The sequence below is a fragment of the Sphaeramia orbicularis genome, chromosome 20 (genome assembly GCF_902148855.1).
Source record: "Sphaeramia orbicularis chromosome 20, fSphaOr1.1, whole genome shotgun sequence".
NCBI classification, from domain to species: Eukaryota; Metazoa; Chordata; class Actinopteri; order Kurtiformes; family Apogonidae; genus Sphaeramia; species Sphaeramia orbicularis.
Genome location: NC_043976.1, coordinates 8,123,844 through 8,148,378, shown reverse-complemented (window position 1 = coordinate 8,148,378; position 24,535 = coordinate 8,123,844). Strand labels below are relative to the sequence as shown.

General features: G+C 39.3%; 1 protein-coding gene across 1 annotated transcript in view; it reads right to left on the bottom strand.

The window, feature by feature from the left end:
* map3k22 (mitogen-activated protein kinase kinase kinase 22) overlaps positions 1-24,535 on the bottom strand; it is a 45,633-nt gene that overhangs the window by 16,131 nt on the left and 4,967 nt on the right. The window contains exons 2-7 of the mRNA XM_030122877.1: positions 15,909-15,992; positions 15,153-15,197; positions 8,307-8,416; positions 6,953-6,990; positions 3,200-3,299; positions 1,689-1,805 (exon numbers count right to left, since the gene is read on the bottom strand). Coding sequence (XP_029978737.1) covers positions 1,689-1,805; positions 3,200-3,299; positions 6,953-6,990; positions 8,307-8,416; positions 15,153-15,197; positions 15,909-15,927 — 429 coding nt within the window. The 5' untranslated portion in view covers positions 15,928-15,992. The remainder of the gene's footprint in view (positions 1-1,688; positions 1,806-3,199; positions 3,300-6,952; positions 6,991-8,306; positions 8,417-15,152; positions 15,198-15,908; positions 15,993-24,535) is intronic.

Genomic DNA, 24,535 nt, shown 5'->3' with positions numbered 1-24,535 from the left:
AACTACTGATGCAGTATTCTCAAATAAAAGATTATTTAGTCTCTAAAAATGAAACAGCTCTGTCAGCAAATGTCTAACATGCTGCCTCCCACTACAGCGTTAAAGAGCTATTTACACATTTACCTGTGCATTAAACCCATGGAAAGGTCTTTTTATTTTATTTTTTTCAAATATATAACAAGAAACATATAATTTGAACATGAAACTGTACTATCAAGTTCCTATCCAACTTTACCCCCCTCCCATTCCAAGTACAGGACTTTCATTAAGTTTATATACAGCCAGACATAATATTCATACATATAAAAATATATAAACCCCCATTCAAACACATGTACATATATATATGTATGATCTCATATACACACGTGTAAGATCACATACACATAAATAAAGTAAATAAAAGAGAAGCTGGAAAATAAATAAATAGGTAAATAGATTTAAAAAAAAAAAAAAAAAAAAAGGTGCACAGATATTTGAGTCACATAGATAACCCTAAACCTAACCCTAGCAGATAAATGACTGCCAAGTGGCATAGAACTTTTCTGGTGGAACCCCTAATGGTACATCTAGTTTTGGAAATGTCTTCTTCTTAATGTGCTTTATTATATGCAAATCTACAGTTAACCAGTTACGTAACAATATATAAAAATGAATACATAATGATATAAAATGTGAAGAAGTAATTAGACAAAAATGAACAAAATGAATATGGGGCTAAAATGTGAATATGGTAAAAAATCTGAAAAGCAATAAGCTGATGTAGAAAATCAGCGTTAATAAAAAAAAAAAAAAAAAAAACTAGAACGCTTAGACCAGTGTTTTTCAACCTTGGAGTCGGGACCTCACATGGGGTCACCTGGAATTCAAATGGGGTCACCTGAAATTTCTAGTAATTGATAAAAAAAATAAATAAAAATAATTACTAATAAAAAATATATGGTGAGTTGACAGAGACAATCACGATACATAAAACGCATGTCAAACTCTGAAGCTGAAACTGAAGCACTGTGGTTCTGTTTATCTGTCAAATGTTCATTGTGGTCAGTTTCAGATGCTGCAGCTCTTTCATAATTCATAGTTTGAGTTCTTGTTTGTTCAGTATTAATCAACAGCCTTGTAAATCCAAGCTGGACTGACTGTACATATCCTGACCAAGGAAAATAAAATTCTCACTTTGTGCAGTAATCTACACCTGGCTTTTCTGCCTCCGTCCATAATAATATACATTAAATAGACTAAATGTCGTCTAAAATTAACGCTTACTTGTAGCGTAGTATAGCAAACTATTACATGATCAAAAACTAATTAATTTTAGCAAAAAAATGTCTCCGTTTTGAATGTCTGGGGTCTCCAGAATTTTGTGATGTTAAAACGGGTTCACAAACTAAAAAGGGTTGGGAACCACTGGTTTAGATGGTTAAAGCTCAACAGCAAAACAATGCTACAATCTAAATTTATAAACTATTAACAACCTCTGTCCAAAAGCTGAAAAACACAGTAGTAAAGAGTGTGATTTGAAACACAATGAAATAAATAAGCATACAATAGAACCAGCTCATTGTGTGTTTCATATCACAGCTGCAGTGTATGTTCTACATACTGTACCTCATGAAGGATTTTATGACCTTAAACATTTCAATTATCACCTTCATGTGGTTAAGACGTATGAGCTGTTCAACACTCACATGATTGTTCTTGGGGGTCTTAAGGAGTATCCGGAGAAGTCCATTGGTCCCCACGCCACAGCCTAACGTCAGCACCGCCTGGTCCAGGTCCTCCTGTGTCTTCAGGGGCAGCAGCAACTGAAAGGACAAGAAAACATACAGCGTGTGACCTTTCATTCCTCATTGTTCCACAGAGAGGGCATGTAAATGTATCAGTGCATGTATGACGTACAGTGGATGCTGTTTCTGTCAAGTGAATTATTTCAAGTTGGAAACCAATCTGGGGAATCAAAGAGTTTTTCTTTTCTTTTTTTAGCTTAATGAAATATCAACAGCCTGCACATACTCTACAGAAAGTCTCGCAGGGTTGTATTTTGTGTGACCTCTGTTCATTTGACCAAAAAAAAAGTACGAAAATGAAAAATGTCTGACATGTGTTGAATCAAACCTGATGTAAAACAGCTGAAGATTAGTGCAGTAAATCACACTGTCTGTATTAAACAGTTCAAGACATGTTAAGTGCAAATGGAGGTCACGCTAAATACTTCACACTTAAGTCTGTAGAAACTGCATTTTCTAGTACATATTTCTTGCATGTTCCTGTTGTATCATCATCTACAGAGAGAAATGCAAATGTATGGTCACTATAACTTAATAAAACAAAAAAAAAACCAAATAGGACCAATGGCCCTGTAGCTTACCGGCCAAATCAAAAGCTTTGGAAAATGTATCCAGATGCCATTTATTATCACCCAGTTATGTGTATTTATTACAGAAATAGCCCATGTTTTGGTCATATTCCAATCAGATCTGTAAAAAATTAAAATTTCAAGTTGACATCATTTATATTTACTGAGTTATTGCATCAATCCACTTCCTATGTCTTATAATGGGGATATTTTTCAAAGTTGCATCAAACCCAGAATCAGATCCGGATCGAAATAATTTCACTACATTGTGTTGACATCATCATAAAGAAGCTGTATAGCAAGTTTGAAGTCAATCAGAACTATAGTTTCGGAGAAGAAGACGATTGAAATTTTTTCCCCATAAGAACCCATGTAAAATTTTTCTTAAGTTCCTGGATCCAGAAGATGATCCTGATCAGCATGTGGCCATTATGTTTTGGTCATCTCCCCATCAGGGCTGGACTGTAGAAATTTCAACTTGATATCATTTATATTTTCTGAGTTATTGCATCGATCCACTTCCTATCTCTTATAATGGGGAAATTTGTCAAAGTCGCACCAAATCCAGAATCAGATCCAGATCCAAATAATTTCACTAACTTTTGTTGACATCATCATAAAGAAGCTGCATAACAAGTTTGAAGTCAATCGGAATTGTAGTTTCGGAGAAGAAGACGATTGACAGACGCCTCGGCCGGACGCCGCATGACGACAGTAGCTTACAGCCTGTCAGCCGGTAAGCTAAAAAACCTAATCCAGGACTGAGACTGTACACCAGCGATAGTGCGTGTTTAATTTATACATTCTAATGGCTTTCTGGTTGAGTAACTGTCAATTGCAAACCTCTTTCTCCATATAGAACATGTCCATCTGCTGGCCAAAAGCCTCTGTCACTTTCTGCAGCAGCTCCTTGATCTTCAGCGGCCTCTGAAATGGGATAATTCTGTGGAGCAGAGAACATCCACGGGGGTCAGGAACAATAATAAACTCTCAGAATGGTACTTTAATTTTCTTTTTAACCATCTCAGGGCACATACGATGTAGAAGAGAAGCGTGGGATAGACTTCTTTGTTTAATAGCGATTCTGTACATATGATATAAAATATAAGGGAGCGTGTTTGATAACCGTAGTAAGCTCTTTCTAGGCCATTTTCTAAGTGTTTCTATGACAACGGGAGGTAAAAATGGACAGGTCAGCTGGGTCAAGGAAAGATGCAAGCAGAGCGATCATAATCCAAACACAGCATTAATCAGTGCAAGAAAAAGGTGGAGAACATGTACTGTGCATATACTGTGATCCAGTGTTTATCTACTGTATGCCTACGTGTATGACTGAGTGTCCACGCTGTCTGTCTGTCTGTCTGTCTGTCTGTCTGTCTGTCTGTCTGTCTGTCTGTGTGGGGCTTATCAGCGAGTGTTTGTAGTGAGTGCATATATGGATGCGTGTGTGTTTGTAAAACTCTACATGCATGAGTGTGCTTCCCAATCAGTTTCTGCATCGGCCACTGTTTCAACACCACTGGGCCTCTCAACTAAGCCAGCACAAAGGCAGATGGGAAACTTCCTGAGAGGAAAGGGGAAAAATCTGGAGCGGCAGCAAAAAGCAGCAGGATGTGTGTCTTTCCCTCCTCTTTTAAAGAGTGACAGAGCGAAAGATACAGAGACGCTGAGATATTTACAGACTGTGAGAGTGAAAATAAAGGAGACAGCCTGAGAAAATAAAGGAAAGTGAGAGAGAAAGCGAGAGAGAGAGATTCTCCCTGGCACTTCTTCTCCGATTCTTCCATCTATCTATCTTCACTCTGCTTTTGAAGAATCTGAGGCCCACTATCTCTTTGTAGTATCCTGATAAAATGGCTTGTTTTCATCCCATCATTTCCTCATCAGAGGCCAAAGCTCTGCCTATCTTAATGACTGCTCATTGCCCCCCCCCACATTTGAGGAGAGGATTCTGGGAAGAGGGAGGCCTGTAGATCAGAGGCGAGTAGCACCACAGTTAAATGGTCTCTGTGTCTGTTTATATTCTGCGATGATTTGTCTGATAAAAAGCTAGAGGGATGTGGAGGAGGCGACATGGGGGGGGGGGGTGCAGCTATGAGGATGCTGCTCTAAAAGATATGGCTTTCCTTCCTCTGTGCAAGCATGTGGACACAGTCGCATGAAATACACACAGATCTGCAGAGTAAAAAGAATTCCTCCACACATCCCAGTGCACTCGCTCTCTTTCTCTTTCGGACACAATTGCAATCATATACACACATAAAACGGCCTCTGGCTCAATTCCTTCACTCTCTGGCAGGAGACCCCGAGGCAGAGAAAAGGGAAGAGAGAGACACAACTCCTATTTCCTGCCTCAAACCTTCAGCGTTTGCCAATGAAAAGAGAGAGCTTCCAATGAGATTCCACTGTTATCCTGACTCAGGGACTCCCAAATGCTGTGGACGCTGCTCACACAGGCAACTTAGATTATAACTGTGCACACTAAATTTCACATGTAAAGCCAATAAGTTCTTATCAGTGCTGTGAAGTTTCAGGTCTTTATACATAAATTCCTGTATATCCTGTATCCTGTGATTTGCCTCAAAAAACAACTGTTTCTATTCGCTTTTTTTTTTTTTTTTTCTTAAAAGTTTTGCTAAAAAATCTAAAGACAACAAAAGACAGGGATCTTACATAAGAGAGGGACAAAATAATTACACGGCTGAATAAATTTAATACTAAATACCATGAAAGATTGAAATATTTAATTGGTGGTGACTGTTTGATGTGTCTTTAATGACTGGAAGATGATGCACTTTCGGAACACTGGGCAGGACTGTCACATGTATTAACATGTGACAGTAACACCAATCCTAACCCTAACCCTAACCCCTAACCCTAACCCTAACCCTTCTACTGGCAGGATCGGAGTTTCTACCAGTAGAGACTCTGATCGGAGTTTCTACTGGTAGAGACTACGATCGGAGTCTCTACTGGTAGAATCGCCGATCCTACCAGATCGCAGTCTCTACCCTTACATATACATGTGTCCACTGATCTGGTTAACTGTCTGACTATTTGACATGAGTTTATGCATTTAAGTATAAAACAAACAGATCTAAGCTTTAACATCTTAATTTTTCTTAATCTTTTTTCAATGTTATTACTATCTGCTGTACAGATATTTCAAATATGTATTAGACCCCATGAAGAATGTAAAGCAAATGTAATAGCAGCTAAACTAAATGAAAACTAATTGAAATCATTCACGTTAAGCTACTGAAAATAGCATCTCTAAATACCACATACTTGCCCCTTTAAAAATAAACACTGCTAATGCCATGTCGTATAATTTTGCCACTAACAAATTCAGGATATCCTGCTGTTGCCAAAAATAAATAAAAATGAAAGGGCTCAGAGATCGGAAGCACAGTATGGACAACGTGACAAGAGGAGAGGAGAGAGTAGAGAGTGTGACATGAAAAAATGAATAAAAAGCTGCTGTTAAAGTCTATGAGTGGCTTCTTCCATAGCGAGCTGTTGTCAGAGAGCAGCGCGGTGTGAGGAAGAGAAAACTGTGAGACAAAGAGACGGAGGGAGGCCGAAAGGCAGACAGACAGGAACATGAAAACTGGTCTCTTCCTCAGCAGAAGCCAATTAGAGTTGTGAAAAAGTGGAGAAGCCCAGTGTGAAGCTGTATTTCGGCTGGAGGAACGTGCCGTTTCTTTTTTCTTTTTCACTCTTGTGCGTCTGAAGTTTTCTAATCTCAGCCTCACTGAACCAATGCCTGTAGTAAATTCTCATAAATTAAAGCCTTTATCCTCATTGGTTCTGGTCAGTTTCTGCCTGATGTTTGTTTCTGCTGTATACGTACGCTCTTTTATCATTTTATACCTGTAAGGTGTTGTTTGGAGTTCAGTGGTTCTGTGGTTTGTTTAAGGAGTAATTCATGTGGACAGTGTTTGTCTGTGAACTTGGGCCTCGTAGGATGCTGTGTTAAAACCCAGACATGCACCTGAGAGACTCCGTACATGGAACGATGGCGCTCAAGACCAAATAAAGCCTCTCACGCTCAAAAGCCCCGCTCTTCATAATGGGGCCTTCAGTTTTCGAAGCACTTCACCGTGGTAAACAAACTGTAAGGCACCTTAGTGGAAAAACACTCTCCAGACAGAGTTACTGTAACCGAAAGCTTGCTCTGGTTACAGTAACTGTGAGGCTGGTGATGGGAGGGAGGACAGATGGGTGCAGGGTGAAAGATGTGGAAGACAGAGAAGATGAAGTATTAATGTGGGGCGTGCCTGTGAGACTGTACGCTGAACTGAAACACTTGGCACACTGGCTTTTTGCTCATTCCCTCTCTCAGGCCCACTCTTTTTTCTCCCCTTTTTCTCAAACAGGCCGTGCTAGTCTGAAACACAAGGCTTCGGCTAAATGTCAAAGCAGGAATTTTCCCTCTCTTTATGCTACTCTGGCATGTAACTGTGATTTCCTCTAGACACAAAACCCCAGGCATGGCAAAGCATAACATAACATAACAAAAAAAAAAAGACCCGAACCGGAGAGTTAAGGCTTGGACAGAGGAGGAGAAACGACAATACGGAGGTTCCAACATACCGTTTTTCTCTCTCATGCTCCAGCTTGACTCTTAAATCCTGTTGAGAGGAAGAATAACAACAGAGGGGAGTTATGGAAGTGGAAAGTTGAAGTGATTCATGCTTGTATGTGAGCTTTGAGCTGCTGAATAAATGAAAACAATAAGCCGTGCATGGAATTGAAGTGTCAAAACAGCGCTACAACAAAACATTTTGATTAACAGCAAAGATTTGTACGATTTCTGTTGGTTTCAGGTTTTTAATGTTAGTCCACAATGCAACGGCAGCACAATTCCTCAACTTAGATCCAAGGATGACATGACACAATCTACGACTATTTATACACCTATTACCCAAGGGAGTAGGAATCTGGAAGAGCCTGCATGTCTGCATGAGGTCATGGTGATAAACCAGCGGTGACATCATATCAGCGCAGGCTATTGGTTTTCCTCAACTCACAGAGGACAGCGGCACAGCGAGCAGAAACCATCTCTGCTCTCCCCTGCCTGTTTATGTCTCACCATAAACATAGGAGTTTAAGAGGATTTGCCAATTATCATTCCACAGAGGGAACAAACGCACAAGGAAATGACTTGTGTAAGTGGCGCAAGGTGATTGAGAGGATTTAAGTCTTGAAAGCACTGGAGTTTTGAAGGGGAATTATAAGCTCCTCAAAATGGGCTGAATTTTATTGAGGCATTTTCTAACTCGTGAAGGTCTGCTGCAGATAAAACAAGACAAACTTCTTTATTAATGATTTTATAAATGTAGGTGTCTTTTACCTAGACGCTATGTCCAAATTTTCCTCTTTAGATGTTTTATCATGGACTAGTTTGAACTCACTTGGACCATGGTCATAAATCTAATTATTATTGTACACCTGCAGCTGTTAATTATTTGCTCTATCTGCACAGAATCATAAACAGTATTAATAGTCTCACTCTAACCCACAGGTTTTGTCCATACTGTATTTTTTTACTGTATGCTTCTTACCCACTCCATGTTCTATGTATGCACCAAACCACTACAGCAAATTCCTAGTAATGTGAATCTTGTTTATTTACATGGTAATAAACATGATTCTGGTTCTGAGTATGCAGATAATACCAATAATTAAACTATTGATTTATATTATTAATGACTGTTTATGTTTAAGTGTAGCTAGGACATTTAACACACTATTATTTGTCCTTAAATTCGACTCAAAGTAAGCTGCAGTCGAATGCTCTTCAAAACAGCACAACCTTCACCTGACTTTCACTGTCTGCTATGAACACACGTCACCATTAGAACATAAAAATGGTGTTTGCAGTCAGCTGGTGGACAGGTTTTTGACTGGGGGCGACTTAAAGTGAAGCTCTGACTTCCCCATGTACCTGTTTGTACAGCAGGGTTCTGTTCTTGGGCTTGTGGCTGTTGTTCTGGGTGTAGCAGCGTCCCAGAGCTGCCAAGTCCTTCATGATGGAGTTAAGCGCCTCCTCGTCATCTAGAGAAAGAACAAATACATGAGTTTGTGATATGATTAGTGGTTCTCTGCCTTAAGTAAAGAGAGATATTTTTGGTATATAACCTTAAAATACTCTCATGTGGTTGACCTTTACGTCATGGACGATAACCTCAGAAAGGGACATGAGACCATTTGTTCATTTCTTGTGTGTTTTGTGTGGTTCGTTTTCATTCAAACCAGGCCATGGGGCAACACCTGGTCCCATACTTCCTGTTCTGTTCTGTTGAATTTCCACTGATGGAAAGAATCCAGTGGTGTTACTCTTGCATAATCATACGAATATGTTCACAAGTGGAAAACACCTCCAAAAGAGAAACCTCCAAAAACAAATACCTCCAAACAGGTTTCTCTTGGCACACATTTGGGTCTGAGGGTACGAATAAAGCTGGAATCAAAACGAGGAAAAACCTCGCAATGCTGCTCACTTTCACACTCTGTTCTGCATACAAGACCAGTGGAAGAGCAAAGGTGTTTAATAATGCAAAACATGTGTTATGTGAGTGCCTGTGGCGCAGGGCAATGCGGTTCAAAGTCTATGAAACTTGGTTATTAAGCACTTCAGTATATCACTAAATCTATAGAGATTTCAAGAATATTTATCTTTGGTTGAAACTTGTTCTCCTGTAATCAGATTGACTACAGTGACTGCAGGATTTGGGACTGACATGAATTACACTTACAGACTCTGACAGAGAACTCAGAGGCTAAACACAAGCAAGTCAAGTATGTGTCAAATCAATTATTTGCTCCTTATGAGGAAAAAAAGTCAGCCCGTGGTGTTCATTAAACCCTCAAAATCATTTATCAAACATGCAAATGGAAAAGGGAGCCACTCAGCATCTAGCCGGTTCTCCACTTCTCACTTCACTCTTACAAACACACACTCTCGCGTATAAAAAGGGGCAATCATGCAGATGAGCATGTCAGATATTACCATATCAAGAGACTTTAATAGAACCTATTATGTGAGTGCCGTGATTACAATATAAAGAAGAGGCTGTTGACCTCAGCTCCTGCCTGCCTCCCAGATGAACCCTGGGTGAATTCATTATCAAAACACACACACCATTCACGGGGAAACCAGGCCAGGTGTGTGTCGTGCATCACAAACTGCACCTGCAGGAAAGACCACATTCTTTAAAATAAAGGAGATCCATGGTGAGCAGATGGGGTCTGAGGTATCTGATCTTGCTCCCACTCTACAGTTTTGTGGCCAAATGTTCAGCAACAGTCAGTTCACACATGGGTCACAAGATACAACAATCACACACACGGAGTTACACACCTAAATATGGACAAATACACATAAATAGGGATAGACTAAAAATGGTATATTATACTGGAAAACATGCTGACGTTTCTAAATAAAACAAGAAGTTGAGAAAAGGAGAACATGAAGTGTTGTCATTAGAATTATACATCCTAATGATATTACTTGACTTTTTATGTATTTTTAGACATTTAGAATGGTTAAAGATGTTAAAGAAACTAGGGTTTTATCAAATGATTTAAACTATTGTACTATATTTTAACATGGGCCAAACAGTAAAACATTTCAGAGAACATTCAAAAACATGACAACGATCTTCCACATCCAAATATCTATGGATAATTACATAACCATTTTAGCTCCGACAACTTTAACTGCCAATCTTCATTAAGAATATTTTCCCTATAATGCTTTAAATGGAATATCTGTTAAATCTTTCCATTTTATTGATCAATGTTGGTCATTAATGTTGTCTGTCATGTTCTGTATAGTCCTTTGAGGCATATTCCAATTCTGGGCATTAATAAACTTTGACTTAACTTGATTAATCTACTTGAATTTGACAATAAAATGTTATAAAGTCCTAATAAATATCAGTCATAATTCTCATTGCTTGCTTTTGATGTTGTTCCAAAACTCAAAGTCTATAAAACAGCAAATATTGATACTGTAAAACAAATGAGTTTTATGTATATATGCCTGGAAGCAATTAACAATTTATCAGAAGACATGCATTAATTCATCATTTCTCCTTAAATCCAGCTGCACTGTATCAACATGCCTAGTGACTAAACAACCAAACATGATTACACATGTTTATTCTCATTTGGACGACCCTTCAAACCCAGAATTTCACATAACGTTCTGACTTGACATTTATACACATTCTGCTTTTCCAAAGTATCTCTCTGGAAATGTGCTACTCCCACCAGCTTTCTCCGTGACCACCGGCTTTCACCTCTGACTCACTTGCTAAGCTAACACAAACTGAGGGCAGACCACATCAGCAGCGAACCGCTGAGGTGGATGTCGTGTTTGACGATCCCGATATAGCAGCGGGACTGAAGTGAGGAACGACTCAGCTGCCAGCGCCAGCACACTCCCTCGACTGACAGAGAGGCTAAATAAGGCTGAGTGATAAGAGAAGTTACACCCTCAAAATCTCAACCCACAGTGTAAATAGTAAAACGTGGAAAGAAAGCAGAGGGAGGCTCCAATTAATAGCTTTATATATAAACCCACACACTGAAAACACTACACATACACCATCAAAATGACTTAAACTGATTATATTTAGAGACAATCCCATATCTTTTCCTCCTGCCAACAGTGGTATGCTTGGAATGTCACATCAGCTCATGTTTATAACTACATAAGTGAAATATTTGCCATGATAATAAAAGGTAATTGTGAGACAGGTGAGCCAGCTTTGATGACTTTCTCTATGGGTTTGTTCAAGAGATAAGACTAAAGGAATCAAGGAAACACTGAAATCACACCTCCATAAACAACTTGCATTCCAATGCAGGCCAAACCACACTATGTTTCTTTAATGGCAGAGGAATAACTAAAGCCAAACTAAAACCTCCCTACGGGGACTCGCGGAGGAGCCCGACCCGCTCTGACACATGGTGTCAGTCGGCAGCGGTGGATGACTAAGTGTCCAACCAGACCCAGGCCCTCCGAACAGGAAGGAACTGAGTCACTGTCTCAGTTCTGAATACGGAGCTTGGCTAACCATGTTATTCCACAGCAGGAAAGTAAATGGATTTTAGATTGAATCAGTCAAAGATGGACATAAGGGGAAGAAGCATCTCTCCAGAGCCACCGTGACCAAACTGGAAAATAATATCATCAGTTCTGTATACATGAAGGAGGGGTTGTTTGACTTGAGATGGAGGCTGCAGTCAATGATGTTTTTCTTTCCTGATTAGTTTTATTCATTATTTATTTATTTCTTATTTGATAGGAACAGATATGTGTACACAGAAAAACTGAGAACAGGAATTCCCTTTAAGTGTCACAGTGTTTACAGCAAATGCTCATTTCTAGAACTTGTTCCTAGAGGGGTTTTCACTGAATGAAAAAAGTAAAATATGAAATGTTACCCGAGTACAGTTTGAGAGAAAGATAGCAAAATGAGTATGGGTTTGTTGCTGAATAAACCAAGAATTTGCTCTTTTCACAGAGAGAAATGTCTGAGTAAAGGATGCTTTACAGAATAGCACTTTGCAGTTGAACATGAAGCTGCTCTGGTGGATCTGCTGCAGCTTCACAGTTGATTTATGTATTGATTATTTTTCAGAATAGTCTAATAATTATTTATCCTGCATATTTTATCTGTTAAGGCACAAAATATTAACTAAAGCATAAAACAGCAGAGCCAGCCTTTGCACAACTAAATAACATAGAACTGACAAGAAAATACCACAATATTAGTGGATTAAGGTAGGACTATTTTCCTTTTGATTCATTTATTAGATGATTAACAGAGAAAACAAACCTAATACTAATTTTAACCAAAGTTGTAAACAGTTCTTTGTCAAGTTTGGGACATTGTCCATGTGCAAACCCAACAACAACTCTAACAAACACAACCTCCATCTTTATTTCTCATTATCACTGCTTCTCTCTGGTGACAAGTGTTGTTTCAGTCCTGCCTCCAAAGGCTCAGAGCTAACCCTGCGCACTTGGAGTCAAGGATACAAAACAAACAACAGAAGCCTGTGTGTGTCTTTGTGTGTTTCAGGCCTCCACTGACTGCAACCTATGTATAACAGCACAGAGGGAAGAGTGGGTGGATGAGCTGGCGAAGGGGGCAGTGAGAGTGTGAGAAATGCGTGGTAACCAGCTGTAATGGCTGCCTATAAATGAAGATTTTACATCAGTCAGCCACTGGCAGACTGAGAGCAGCCAAGGCAAGCCACCAGCACCATGGAAAACACACACCAACCACGTCAGTGCCAACACCAGCCTCACAAACTGCTGCAGGGACGACAGAACACTGACCCAAGTTTGAGGCTTTTTTTCCCTTTTATTCTTTTCTTTGGGTTGTGTGGATTGTAGACTGATGGGATACCTCCAGTTCATTTCCTGTGTTCCGTCTTGTATCTTGGGTAAAATGTGACTAGCATGAGAAAAGGGGGAATTCCAGGAAGTGAAGCAGAGTGAGCAACATTACACAATAGAGGCTGATTGCTGAGCATTGCATCATCACTCTGCATCTTTTTTACTCAAGCAATAGCAGGCGATGTGGAAATGGCAGTGGGTGAAATGAAGAAGGAACTCCTGTCCAAGTTAGTTTACTGGAGAGGGGTTGTTATCGACCTGTAGCTGGAACTACTGCTGCTCAAACTGACAGCTCAGAATACTTAGAAAAGGGAAAAGTTTGGAGCTGCAGATTTGGGTACATGCTAAAGTCCCATGGTGCTTAGGAGAATAGCCCTGGCTTTAAGAGTCCAGTGCTGCAACTTGCAGGCTAACAAAGTGTGTGTAAAGGCCAGCGACTGTGTGTGTGAGGCAAGGCAGGCTGCCTGAATGAAGACATTGAGGGGATTTCCTGGTGCAGAGAGACACATCATGGCAAAGGCATCCGGCAGGATTAGCAGCTGGAGCCAAACGTGTCCTCACTGCAGCAGCAGCAGCAGCGGCAACAGCGCACAGCCCAAACTGTGACGCACAACACACGCAAATACACACACACCAGCTACAACAAACAAGGTACACTGTATAGTCTCAACTCTACACACTGTGTTATCTGTCGAAACTGCGATACAGCTAATTGAGCACCTAATGGGTGTAATGTTTAAACCCCTGAAGTTAATCTTTCACTAAGAGTAATGGCTCTGATGTAATCCAAGGTACTGTAGGTGTGTAACAATAGTTGTGTAATAAATGTTTGTACAAGGTCTATGCCTAAATCTTTTCACTAGATGTCTACAAACATTATTTTCTATTCAAACTGTGAAGGCTGTGACATTCCTTCTTTCAGTCGGTGTCTATTTCCACCACAATGTAGTGCAAATGCTCTTAAAAGGGCTTTGTATGTACAGGATTTATAAACAAGAGGCTGACATTTGGGGAAAAAACACTTTCCTGCCAAGAGTAAGACAAGAATGTGAAAAATGTTACAACCCTCATATCTGTGTGTTGGTCTAAAGCACATGAACCAGGAGGTGATTAGCTTAGCTTAACTTAATTTAAAGACGTAAAAGAGAACGGGAGAAAGAACTGGCCTGGATTTGTCCAAAGGCCAAATATAAAACCAGTGGTGGAGAATCCCAGCTCCATAAAGTAAAAGCCCTGTCATGTATTTGTTCCAACCATTCACTGAACCAGCCCATTTTGATGAGCACAACTCCTCATCCAAGTAGATGGGATAATTAGTGGAATCACTTGTGTTAAGTGAACAGGTAGGCATGGCAGGACTTCTACTTTATGGAGCTGAGATTCTCCACCACTGTATAAAACCAACCTATGACCTTAATAACCATACTTAATATAGCATATTTATTGGGCAGTTGTACCATTAGCTGTTGATACTTGGTAGTAACAAGCAGACTCCAGGAGCTCCAACATCAGTTGCTGGACGTCCACTCCGAAATTAAACCAACGCAGAAGTATCTTAAAGTTGAAATAACACTGACGGCTGCTGGGGTTGGCTCCAAAAAGCTCTGTCTCCCATTGACTTACACTGAACTTATCTCTAATAACTTTTGTTTTTCCAGGAGTCACTTCAGTCTAAATCATTTCTCTGGACACTTTGAGTGATGTGGTCCATCTTTAAACTTTTCCTACATTAATGAGATTTCCCGTGAAAGAAAAGACTCTGATGTTTGCTGCGTCTGATGATAGCTCACTCACCTGCAGTCAGAATTTTAAGTTTCTTTTAATTAAATAAACCCCTTTTTTTCCAAACAGACAGCTCTACTGTTGTAGTGATTAATATGTTGCACTCACAAGACTGTAAAAAAAAAAAAAACTTTGCTACACAGTGCTTGATGAAGTCTTCTATTTTAGAATCAGGAAGCTTGTATTTGGCATTAGTTCACCCATGACCCCTTGTGCTCCTGCAGCTTTGCCTCTTTTGTCCAAATACGGTCACTTCTGGCTCTGAAAAGCCAACATGATGACACCAAAAAGCAAACTGGCTTCAAAATGGCAGAGTTGTTACAGATCCTCTCTTAAATATAATATCAAATATAATATTAATAGAGTCTACAGTATAGTTAGAGTATATAACACACAACAACAATGTGTGTTACTTCTTTTGCTGTGCTGGCGAGAATTTTTAAAAACATGAACAAGCTAATTACCTAAGCTAATTTCTGAATCTGGCTCTAAACATAACGTTGGGGTGAAAAAACAGCCATGAGGATGGTAAACATATATCCAAACATAACCTGTATGTTTAGGTTATGTTTATTTTACAGTTGAGACATTTACCTTGTGAGTTCCTGTGCTGTCCAGGTCCATTTTGGAGACCGTCATCTGTGGAAAAAAGGACAGGGTGTTTGTGATTTACAGTGATAACAGTCTAAAATAAACAGTTAGAAGTAAAGTTTATGTAGTTGTGTGACAGCATTTTTTTATTGCTCATTTGAAACAGTAGAAGACTGCTATCAGATACTGAGCTTTGTTTACAGAGGCTAGCCTGGCAACAGGTTGAGTTCCTCCAGGATTACAGGTCGGCACAGATGCAAATGTACCACAGGAGAGTGTATTGTCTCAGTGGTATTGTATAGAGGAACTCAATATGTGTGTGCCAGTGTGGGTGAATGGTTTTGCATAGATGTGGGAGTGCATATGTATGTTCACAAGCATAGTAGGTGTGAATATAAATAAGCATACAGCACTGGTATTGTGTATATTTTCACTGCTACCTCTGCTTTTGTATGTACCTAGAGCTTTCCTGTGTGCACAATCGAATTCTTTCGCATGAGTTAAGCAAAAAATTAAGCAAAAAAAACAACATTTTACAAAAACAATGTAAAAACACCAAAACAAGTGCGTACAAAATAAGCCATCTGGAGCCATTAACAGCCCTCTCACACTTTTCCTCTGTCGTACATGTGTTATTTTTCTCTACGCACTGTTCCTGCCAGAGGAAGTGTGAGAGGTTTGCATGTGCCTTTCCCAGTAACCATGCATGGCTCTGTATATATCTATGTACAGCACAGCAACCTGCTTTCTAATACTCACTCATGTTTACTGTCATCATCAGGAAGTGGCCCTGTTGAACTCGAGCGCAGAGCTCAACTTCTCTCTGCAAGCGAAGACTTCAACCTGAAAGAACAAAAAAAACAAAAACACTGCTTCAGCATCCAAGACTTGTGCCATTTTCCTTCAGCGTGGTGGACATAATATTTCTGCGATTGCACAAAAACAATGACAAAACAGGACGCAGGTGGTGGTTTCTACACAAAGCTTTTCTTTTCCAACATCAGTGCTCCAGGTTCATGTATTTATTTAATCTTTATTTAACCGGGATAGTCTCCTGAGATTGACATATCCTTTTCTGAAAGAGCCAGACACACATAACAACATGACAGCCAACCACTTGTAATGCAGTCTAACTAAATCCTGCAAATGCCCAGATGTCTCATTATTGCTATTCTGTGAACCAGAAGCCAGCAGCAGTGGCGGAATTCCTCAGTGTTTGATTATAGATGAGCCCTGTGCCCTTGAGATCCCATGATGCAGCAGAGGCAGGCGTGGGTGTTTGCCTAACTGGCTGCCTCAGGTAAAGACCATGAGCACTTCAAAGACATTGTCTGAGTTTTCTTTATGCATGAAGTTAGTGGATGCAAGGTAGAAACGCTTGTTGTCAAGTCTAATACGGTGCAGATCCATGGCTTTTACCTTTAAAAGAAGTGCTGACAGTTGTTTCGTTTCACTGATGTTCGCAGGGAGGAACAGAAGAACACGCAGCTGCTTTACAGACTTGCATACAACTTCCACGTCTGACTGTTATTTATTTTAAATTCTTTCATAACACCAGTCAATCAAAATGTTTACTATTGTTAAAATTTATCATCTACACATTCACAATGCAAGCAGTTTTTTTTTTTAAAAGAGGACCAGCAAAAGAGGAACAGGAACAAGAGGAGCAGCTGCAGCATGGTACAGTTCTGATATTTAAATTAGTGTGGTGGTTACAAACTGTGTTTCCTATACAGCATCAATGACGGTCATTCAACGGCTAACCAAGTGTTCTGATTAAAGCTAAATTTAGGACTCAACGGTTGGCATCTTTTATCATCTTTAAAATACCAGAAGGTAGCAGCACATGTATAAAGTCAGCAGATCTGCAGAATCAGCTGTGCATGAACATCTAGGCAGTTTGTTAACTTAAGCTAATATTAACTATGATAAATAAGGCATAAAGGAAAAAACCCCTTACTCAAGCAGAGATGTGATTCACATCTTATTCATTCACAGGTTTCTTAGTAAGAGGGAAAATCATACAATGACTTCATTCAAGCTACCTAAAAGAGCATATATCACATCTAAGAGGAAGTATGAAAATATTAAAAACAGGGGATTTCAAGGGTGTTAGAAATCCACTGTCAGTGACGCCAAAGAGGAAGAAACCTGGTGCTGCATGATACAAATAATAATAAAATATCCTCTCAGTCATGTCGGCCTGTTTACATTTTCAGGCATGGTAAGCATTTCGATAATATATAATTTCTATCAATGCTTCACAGTGAAAATATATTAAAAGGTTGCCAGGTTACGTGTGAGTAATTTGAGAAGTGGCTGTTACGGCCTACACATCACAAACACAGTCACAGCTACTGTTGTCAGAGGATGCAGTGTCACACCACACAGCTATGGTTAAAGTACAATCAATGTGTGCTGATTAGTCTACAGTTATTAACCATTTTACTGCCCCTGTTAAATCATAACACATACAGTAGCAATAAAATCGGAGTAAAATGCATTGGTTCTGCCACACTGTTTTTACTTTGTTTTATTCACTGATTACAACGCAAGAAAATTTAGATGCAATACTGCAGTTTCATGATAGAAATACTGCATTAATTATGAAATGGGGGGGGCTTCTGCTGGTAGATTCAGTTAGCTGGGGGTCTAAGCATTCATTCATTCATTCATTTTCCTACTCTAAAGACTCCCTTGGTGGTTGGTTCTATTGGAGCATCATTTTTTCTTCATCCATCCAGAGTATGTATGTGTGTTCTGTTTTTAAAGCCTGCACCGCTGCATCAAGTATGCATCTTCTACCCTACATATCAGCACACACAAATGCTCCAGCTTGTCTGCAGAAGCACAAAGAGTTTCTTTTTGTGTCAGCCAGAAAACTTTTCATAAAAGCAATAAAGACGGCCACTAGAGCAATTTACAGCCTGAAGGGCAGAGTCACAGGGTGCCAGCAGAGTTTGAACATAGCAACACAAAGTACACCACTGTCAACACTGCAAATCACAAGAGCTGGGAAGCTAACGCATAATACACACTCTGTGCACAAATGTTTCAAGGGTGACCACTTTCTGAAAACAGGATGTTCCAAATGCATCACATTGTTTGTGGGCAAATTTATATTAGGAAAAAAATTAACAAACAATCTGTACAACTGCATACTTTTAATACAAGGCAGCACAGTGTGAGTGGCAGAAAAAAGGGAATAGTATGTCACAGTAAAGCTCTGTATCAGGCTGTGATGTATGGTGCTACTGACCACACATGAAAGAGATGAAGAGGAGCTACAAGACAGGTGGTCTTCTAGCATCATGTCGCCCAGTCTGTTGATGCTGCACACACACACATACACGCTCGGGAACAGAGCAGCCCCTGTCCGATGCCAGCTAGTCACCAGATGGCCCATCTGTTTCGCCCCTTTGCCCAGCATGATGCCAGGCTAGCGGTACCCACTGATCGCCAGCCCAGCTCTCCACACATTTCTTGGCAGCCCCGCATGTTGAAGATCAAATGCTAATCGCCACCAGCTCTTGTTGCTCTGTAGCCACCCGTCCTGCAAGAAAAGACTGCCTCCCCACTAGATCATTTGTGAGGAAAATCATGAGACAAACACTACGCACATCCAGAAGTGCTTCGAACACTGTGACGCACTTCACTGTCAAATATGGATAACATCACCATTTGGGCCAATGTTTCACTGGCAGCGCAGCCCTCCTTTGTCACAGTATGTGGACTGTGCTGCAATGACAGAGAAAGTTAATTAAAAAAACGACAGCTGATGATGGGATTTTAGACAAGGGTTGTCGGGAATTGTCAAAGCTAGACAAAGCAGAGCCGCCTTGAAAATGTATTTTTACTGGAATGATTGAACAGGGATTGGAGCCAAGATTATGCAGACAAACAAGTATATTCAGACGCACTTTTACAGTATCTTCTTTCAGCTCTGTTACATCACTCTCCCCAAGTAAACAGTGTGATGTTGGCTTGTTGAGACTTCAGACTGGAGAAGTGAAAGGTCTTCTGTCCAGCTGCTTTGTGACTTGTGAAGTATGACCTCATGTCTAGCATCGCTTTTGTAAAGTCCTAAAGATAAACTCCAAAACTACACATCCAGTGCCAGAGTAATCCATAACATTAATTGCATAGATCAAAAGTTACAGAGGAAAACACTTAGGACTGTTTTAATTCACAGTAACAACAATCATCTGCTGTAATTTGATGAGTACTGTCATCAGGTTTTTATATTTTTTGGCATGACTTATACATATATTAAAAATATAAATATTCCTCACTTGTATAATGAAGGCTTATATTAAAGTTGTACCTTAGGGAGTTTAACCCTTTTAAGATTGCCATTCTAACAGGCTGCCTGGGTGTCTTCATGTTTTCTTTGCAATAAAAGTGTCAGAAAATGACTTTTTTGCCCATTTTTTGCGCTTTTGTTTTCAGGAAGAACTTAACTTTCAATATCTGGCCATTAATTATCATTATTATAAACAATGAATGCTTTAAACAGTGTGTTTTAGCAAAAAAGAAAAAAAAAACGGACTTGAAGTTTTTAGCATAATTATCATCAGAAACAACTGCAAATGTCTATAACGAACATTTTTGATATTGCAGTAATAAACTTTGAACTATTTTACATCTGCTCAAACATGCTCTTCGGTCTTGAACATTCAGTATCCATATTATGGCTTCATATTTTTTGTTATTTCACGGCTTTTTTTTTTAGCCTGTGTGCAAGTCTCTGAAACAGTTCCTTTCTTCTTGTAATAAGAGTCCCACATTGCTACCGTAAAAGTGTTATATAGTGTCGGAAAGCTCAGGATCTCAGCTTTCCAATGCCATTTGAATTTTGTGGACAGCACAAACGGTTCAGGAGTTACAGTAATTTGAATGTTGTAAAACACGAAATGCCGCACCGGAGAGACTGCCGTTGTTAAAGGGTTAAAGTGTACTGAGGAGGATTTTATCTTAGAATGAGCTGTCTATATCTACTGATGAAGTGGCATCCACCATCATATTTCTACTGCATCTCAAAACAGACCTCCTCTCCATTTTTCTGTTTTATCATGAAGTGTCCTTAAGTGTTAAGGCACATTAATGTCACCTTTTATGGATGAATGTGGACCAGTGTTAATACCCCCATAACTAAACACTGCAAAACAATCAATATACACTAGCTGTGCAAAGGTCTTTCCCATTGTTGTGGTCACTGTGGTGGTAGTTTGGTGGTGGAGTATTCAGTTGTATTCAATCTGCTGCAGGTATTACTACATGGCACAAAAATAGGGCTTCCTTGGCTCCACAAATTGCTAAAATATGTGAAGTATCAGTATGTGTGAAACAGTTGCACAATGCAAACAATCATAATTGTGCAAACTATTCCTACATTGCAGTTAAAGCAAAAAATATTATACAATTTGCTGCCTAGTGAAGAGTTACAGCTGTTGTCTCAGCAGCACATGAACAACAGCAAATAAAAAACCTCTATTTTAATCAGGAGATACACACATACTTATAAATATTATGACAGTCTAAGATATCAACAGGTTTTTTTTGTACATGTGCAGATATCACAACTTGTTAAAGGTGTGGAAATCCTGCACTAGCAGAAAATGTATTTTCATGTTTTTTGTGCTTTTAATTGGTGTTTAACTACATGTAAACGGGAATATTAGTGGACTTTTCTTTTTGTCAGCCATGTAAACTGCTTAACAGTGATATTAGCATTCCAAATGAGGGCAAGAAACAGAATAGTTTGTGCATGTAAATGTAGTCGGTTTTAATGATTGAACTGTAGAAAACCTGTCCTAACATAGTTTGTGAAATAGTAGCTAATGCCTCTTGAATAACAACTCTAAGCTGATAACATCAGCCGCATCCAAATTAAAATAAAACAACATAAATCACCAGGTCTGATGAGATCACCTAGCTCTGAGATCATGAGACTCACAAGACCCTATGAGCTGATCACAGTACCCAGTGGGCTGTCTAAATGAGCAACATTTGCAGGAAGAGAAGGGCGATTAGTGAGTCTCGCATATTTAGGTGACTTACTCTTTCTAAAAAGGTCAGTGGCGGGGGTGTCCTGTCCGTTGAACACCTGCCAAGATAACCCTGTGGCCACCTCACATGAGTCAGAGGGGCCACGCTGACCCATTCTGGGAAGTCAGACAATACTGAACGTCCTCCTGCACACCGACTGCATGTGAGGAGGCCGTCGAGGACTTCTGGGTGGCGGCAGGAGTGTGTGGGCGGGGGTACGTCACACCATGTGGGGGCCTCAGTGCTCATCTATCATAACCTTGGCTCCCCTTTCTTTGTCTCACAGGAGTTATTGCATAGAGGAGATCCAAGCTTTTCAATGGGACACAAGCCTAAATGTGTCCTTCCTACAACAGGACACAAGGATCCTTTGTTTCATTTGGCGCTTAATCAGTGTTTTATTTTCAATTAAGTCACTTTCTTTTTGATCTGAAATCATTATTTACAGCCTTGTTTCTGTCTTGCTTCAGCTATACACAAATGCTTTAACCCTAGAGAGCCACCAGCAACCAAAAGCATCAACTGATTTAAAATGTTCAGTAACTTTTCAACCACTAATCCTGTCATTACATGTCACTAATGCAGATAAAATGCAGTTCCTCTGCTTTTCAACAGCATCAGATATGACCCATTTGGCTCTATAGTGAATATGGAAATACTGTTATTTTCTGCAACATTGGCTCATCAATAAAAACCATGTTTAACAATTCACAGGAGTTGTAAACACTTGTTTTAATGTTCAATCAATGATACATTTGGCTGAAAAAGTCACTTTTTCTGCTGTTTTCTCAGTTTCGATCTAGTAACTTTTGCATTTGTTCTGAGCTTTTTATGAACATCTACATGATCAGTAAATTAAATATAGGAAAATACTTGATTTACACTGAAAAATGCAGAATACAGAGGATAATAAATGGTGATCACTTAGGAAAGGTTAGATGTACAGAAGAAAATCATTTGAAAGTCAGCAAAAAAAAAAAGGTTCCAGGTCTTTAATTGTTTTTTTAATGTCACAGGACAAAAAAAAAATCAATCATCGATCTTTCAACATATTGTAATTTAAGTGTTGTGAAAGATACAAGACCTCTCTGTGTTTTCAGGCTGGAGAAAATCTATACCATGACGCAGGTTTCTGTCCAATCACAGGCTAAGATCAATGATCCAAGTGGGAGGGTTAAATGCATGAGTGACAGCCCTAATTACCAATCGTTGATTCAGATTCTATCAGACTAGACCTGGACATAATTCTGACGCTCTACTCTGTTACTTTCAGAACAATGTGAAACAGTTAGGTTCATGTATATCTATATTTAGTCTTCTGACTTGGACTGAGAGGAGAAAGCTGCAGATGAAAGGAGTTTATTATGGAACTCTTGTGTTTTTTTCCTGTGATTTCGACTTCTGCAGCTTTTATAGAGATACCCTGGAATGCTGATTATTAAAAGAACTTCATCTCTCTATGTAAAGGTGCACAACTTAGCTTTATTTTTAAATAGGGCTGCAATCAGATACCTGCTTGCATGACTCATCTCATCTCTGACTGGTTTCTATTGGTGTTATATTTGTTCATACACATTCCTACCTCTAAAGAAACAACACCTTTGTGACACTATTAAACAGATGTGAAGTCTGTTTGGGACTAAACCAAGACCATACTGCAAAAGTAATCGATCTTAAATAGTATCATTACTCAAGTACTAATTATTTACAATATAAAAATGTAAAAAAATGTCATTCATGAACCAACAGACAGGTCTGAATTGCAAATGCATGTTTTTGGTGTTAGAAATTACAAATATTTATGATGGAATCTTATGTTTTTGCTTTTTTTTCCTATTAATTTTCCCATTTAATTTTCTGTTTCAGCTGGGGTTTTTTTTTTGCTCACATCAGGATTTAACCAATGAAATCTGAAGCAGTATGTAGTAGTACTAGAAGCAGATCATTGGTGTAATCAAAGCCCATGGGAGAATATGAACAGTGGAGCTGGAGTTAACTCAATCTACAATCAGACTCCAACGTAAGAAGATCCTCCTCAGTGAAAGCGATGGCTCTATTAACTCAGAGATAAGTAGATTTGTCTGCCATTATCATCAACCACACAACACTCACTAAAAATAGCCAAGAGTACAAGTGATGCTCCAACCTTCCACAGTCTACATATGTACTCCCTGCAGAACCAGAAACGTGTTCCTCCGCAGAGAGAAATCTATGCACAATCTGTAAACTATGCTGTCTTTTCCATTATGCACTGACACGCTATTACAAGCACATTCATTCATTGTGTTTCTCCACCCAAATGCAGCCATGCAGAGACAGCTCATAGACTTAAACCCATTTCATGAGACACAATGTCAAACAGCTGTGGTTCAGGAAGAAGGAAGAACACGTATTTTTCTTTGCCATCAAACTCCTTATCCATGAAGAGATTCTCAGTTCTTCTGTTTTCTATACTGAAGAAGCTGAGTATGTGTGACACTGAAAACTCTAAAAGCAATTTCATGATTTATTCCAACAGGGTTTTTTTTTAGTCATGCAACAAACATGAAAGTATCAATGGAGACGAACAAACAAAGCTGCCTGATCAGTGCGAACTCTTTAAACTCATACTGTACACAGTATTTGTCTGGATTGTTATTGTAAGCGTCCAGTCTGGCAGTATGTTGTAGATCCGGCTGTCCTTACAGCCTCGGGCGCTGATGGCTTTGTCCTTACACTCAGACAAGCCGTGCAGACAAAGCTCAATCAGGACAACTTCCTCTCGGTTTCTGGAACGGAGGGGGCTGGACCTTACTGAACTCTTACAGATAAATAAAGGCGGCCCAGACCGGAATGCATTCAGACCCCTTCACTTGTTGTGGTGTGGGCCTCATTTCAGAATCAGTCAAAGTTGTGTTTTCACCTTTAGCTGTTGCAGAATATCCTTTATGAAAAAACAATGGCATGTTTGTACGTTTAAGATTCACTAAAAAATACTGTAATACAGATTTCCTCTTCTTTATTTATTTATTTTTTTTTTACTTTTTATTTTAACATTTTTAAAACACTTTTACAGCACAATAATGATATTAACAGAGCACAAAACAACAAGGGGACGTGCTGTTCTGTATGCATCTGCTTTTCCACATCAGTAGTGTCCTTGAATGTGGTCCATTTCTCCCATCTTCAATTAAAACCTCCCACATTAATCCTCAGATGAAATCTTAATTTTTCCATGGTATATATTTCCTCTATAATGTCCAGTCATTGCTGTAGTCGTAGAGGGTCACATTTTAACCAGTTCTTTGTAAAAAAAAAAAAAAAACAACCTTTTTGCAGGCAAGAATTAATATTTTAAA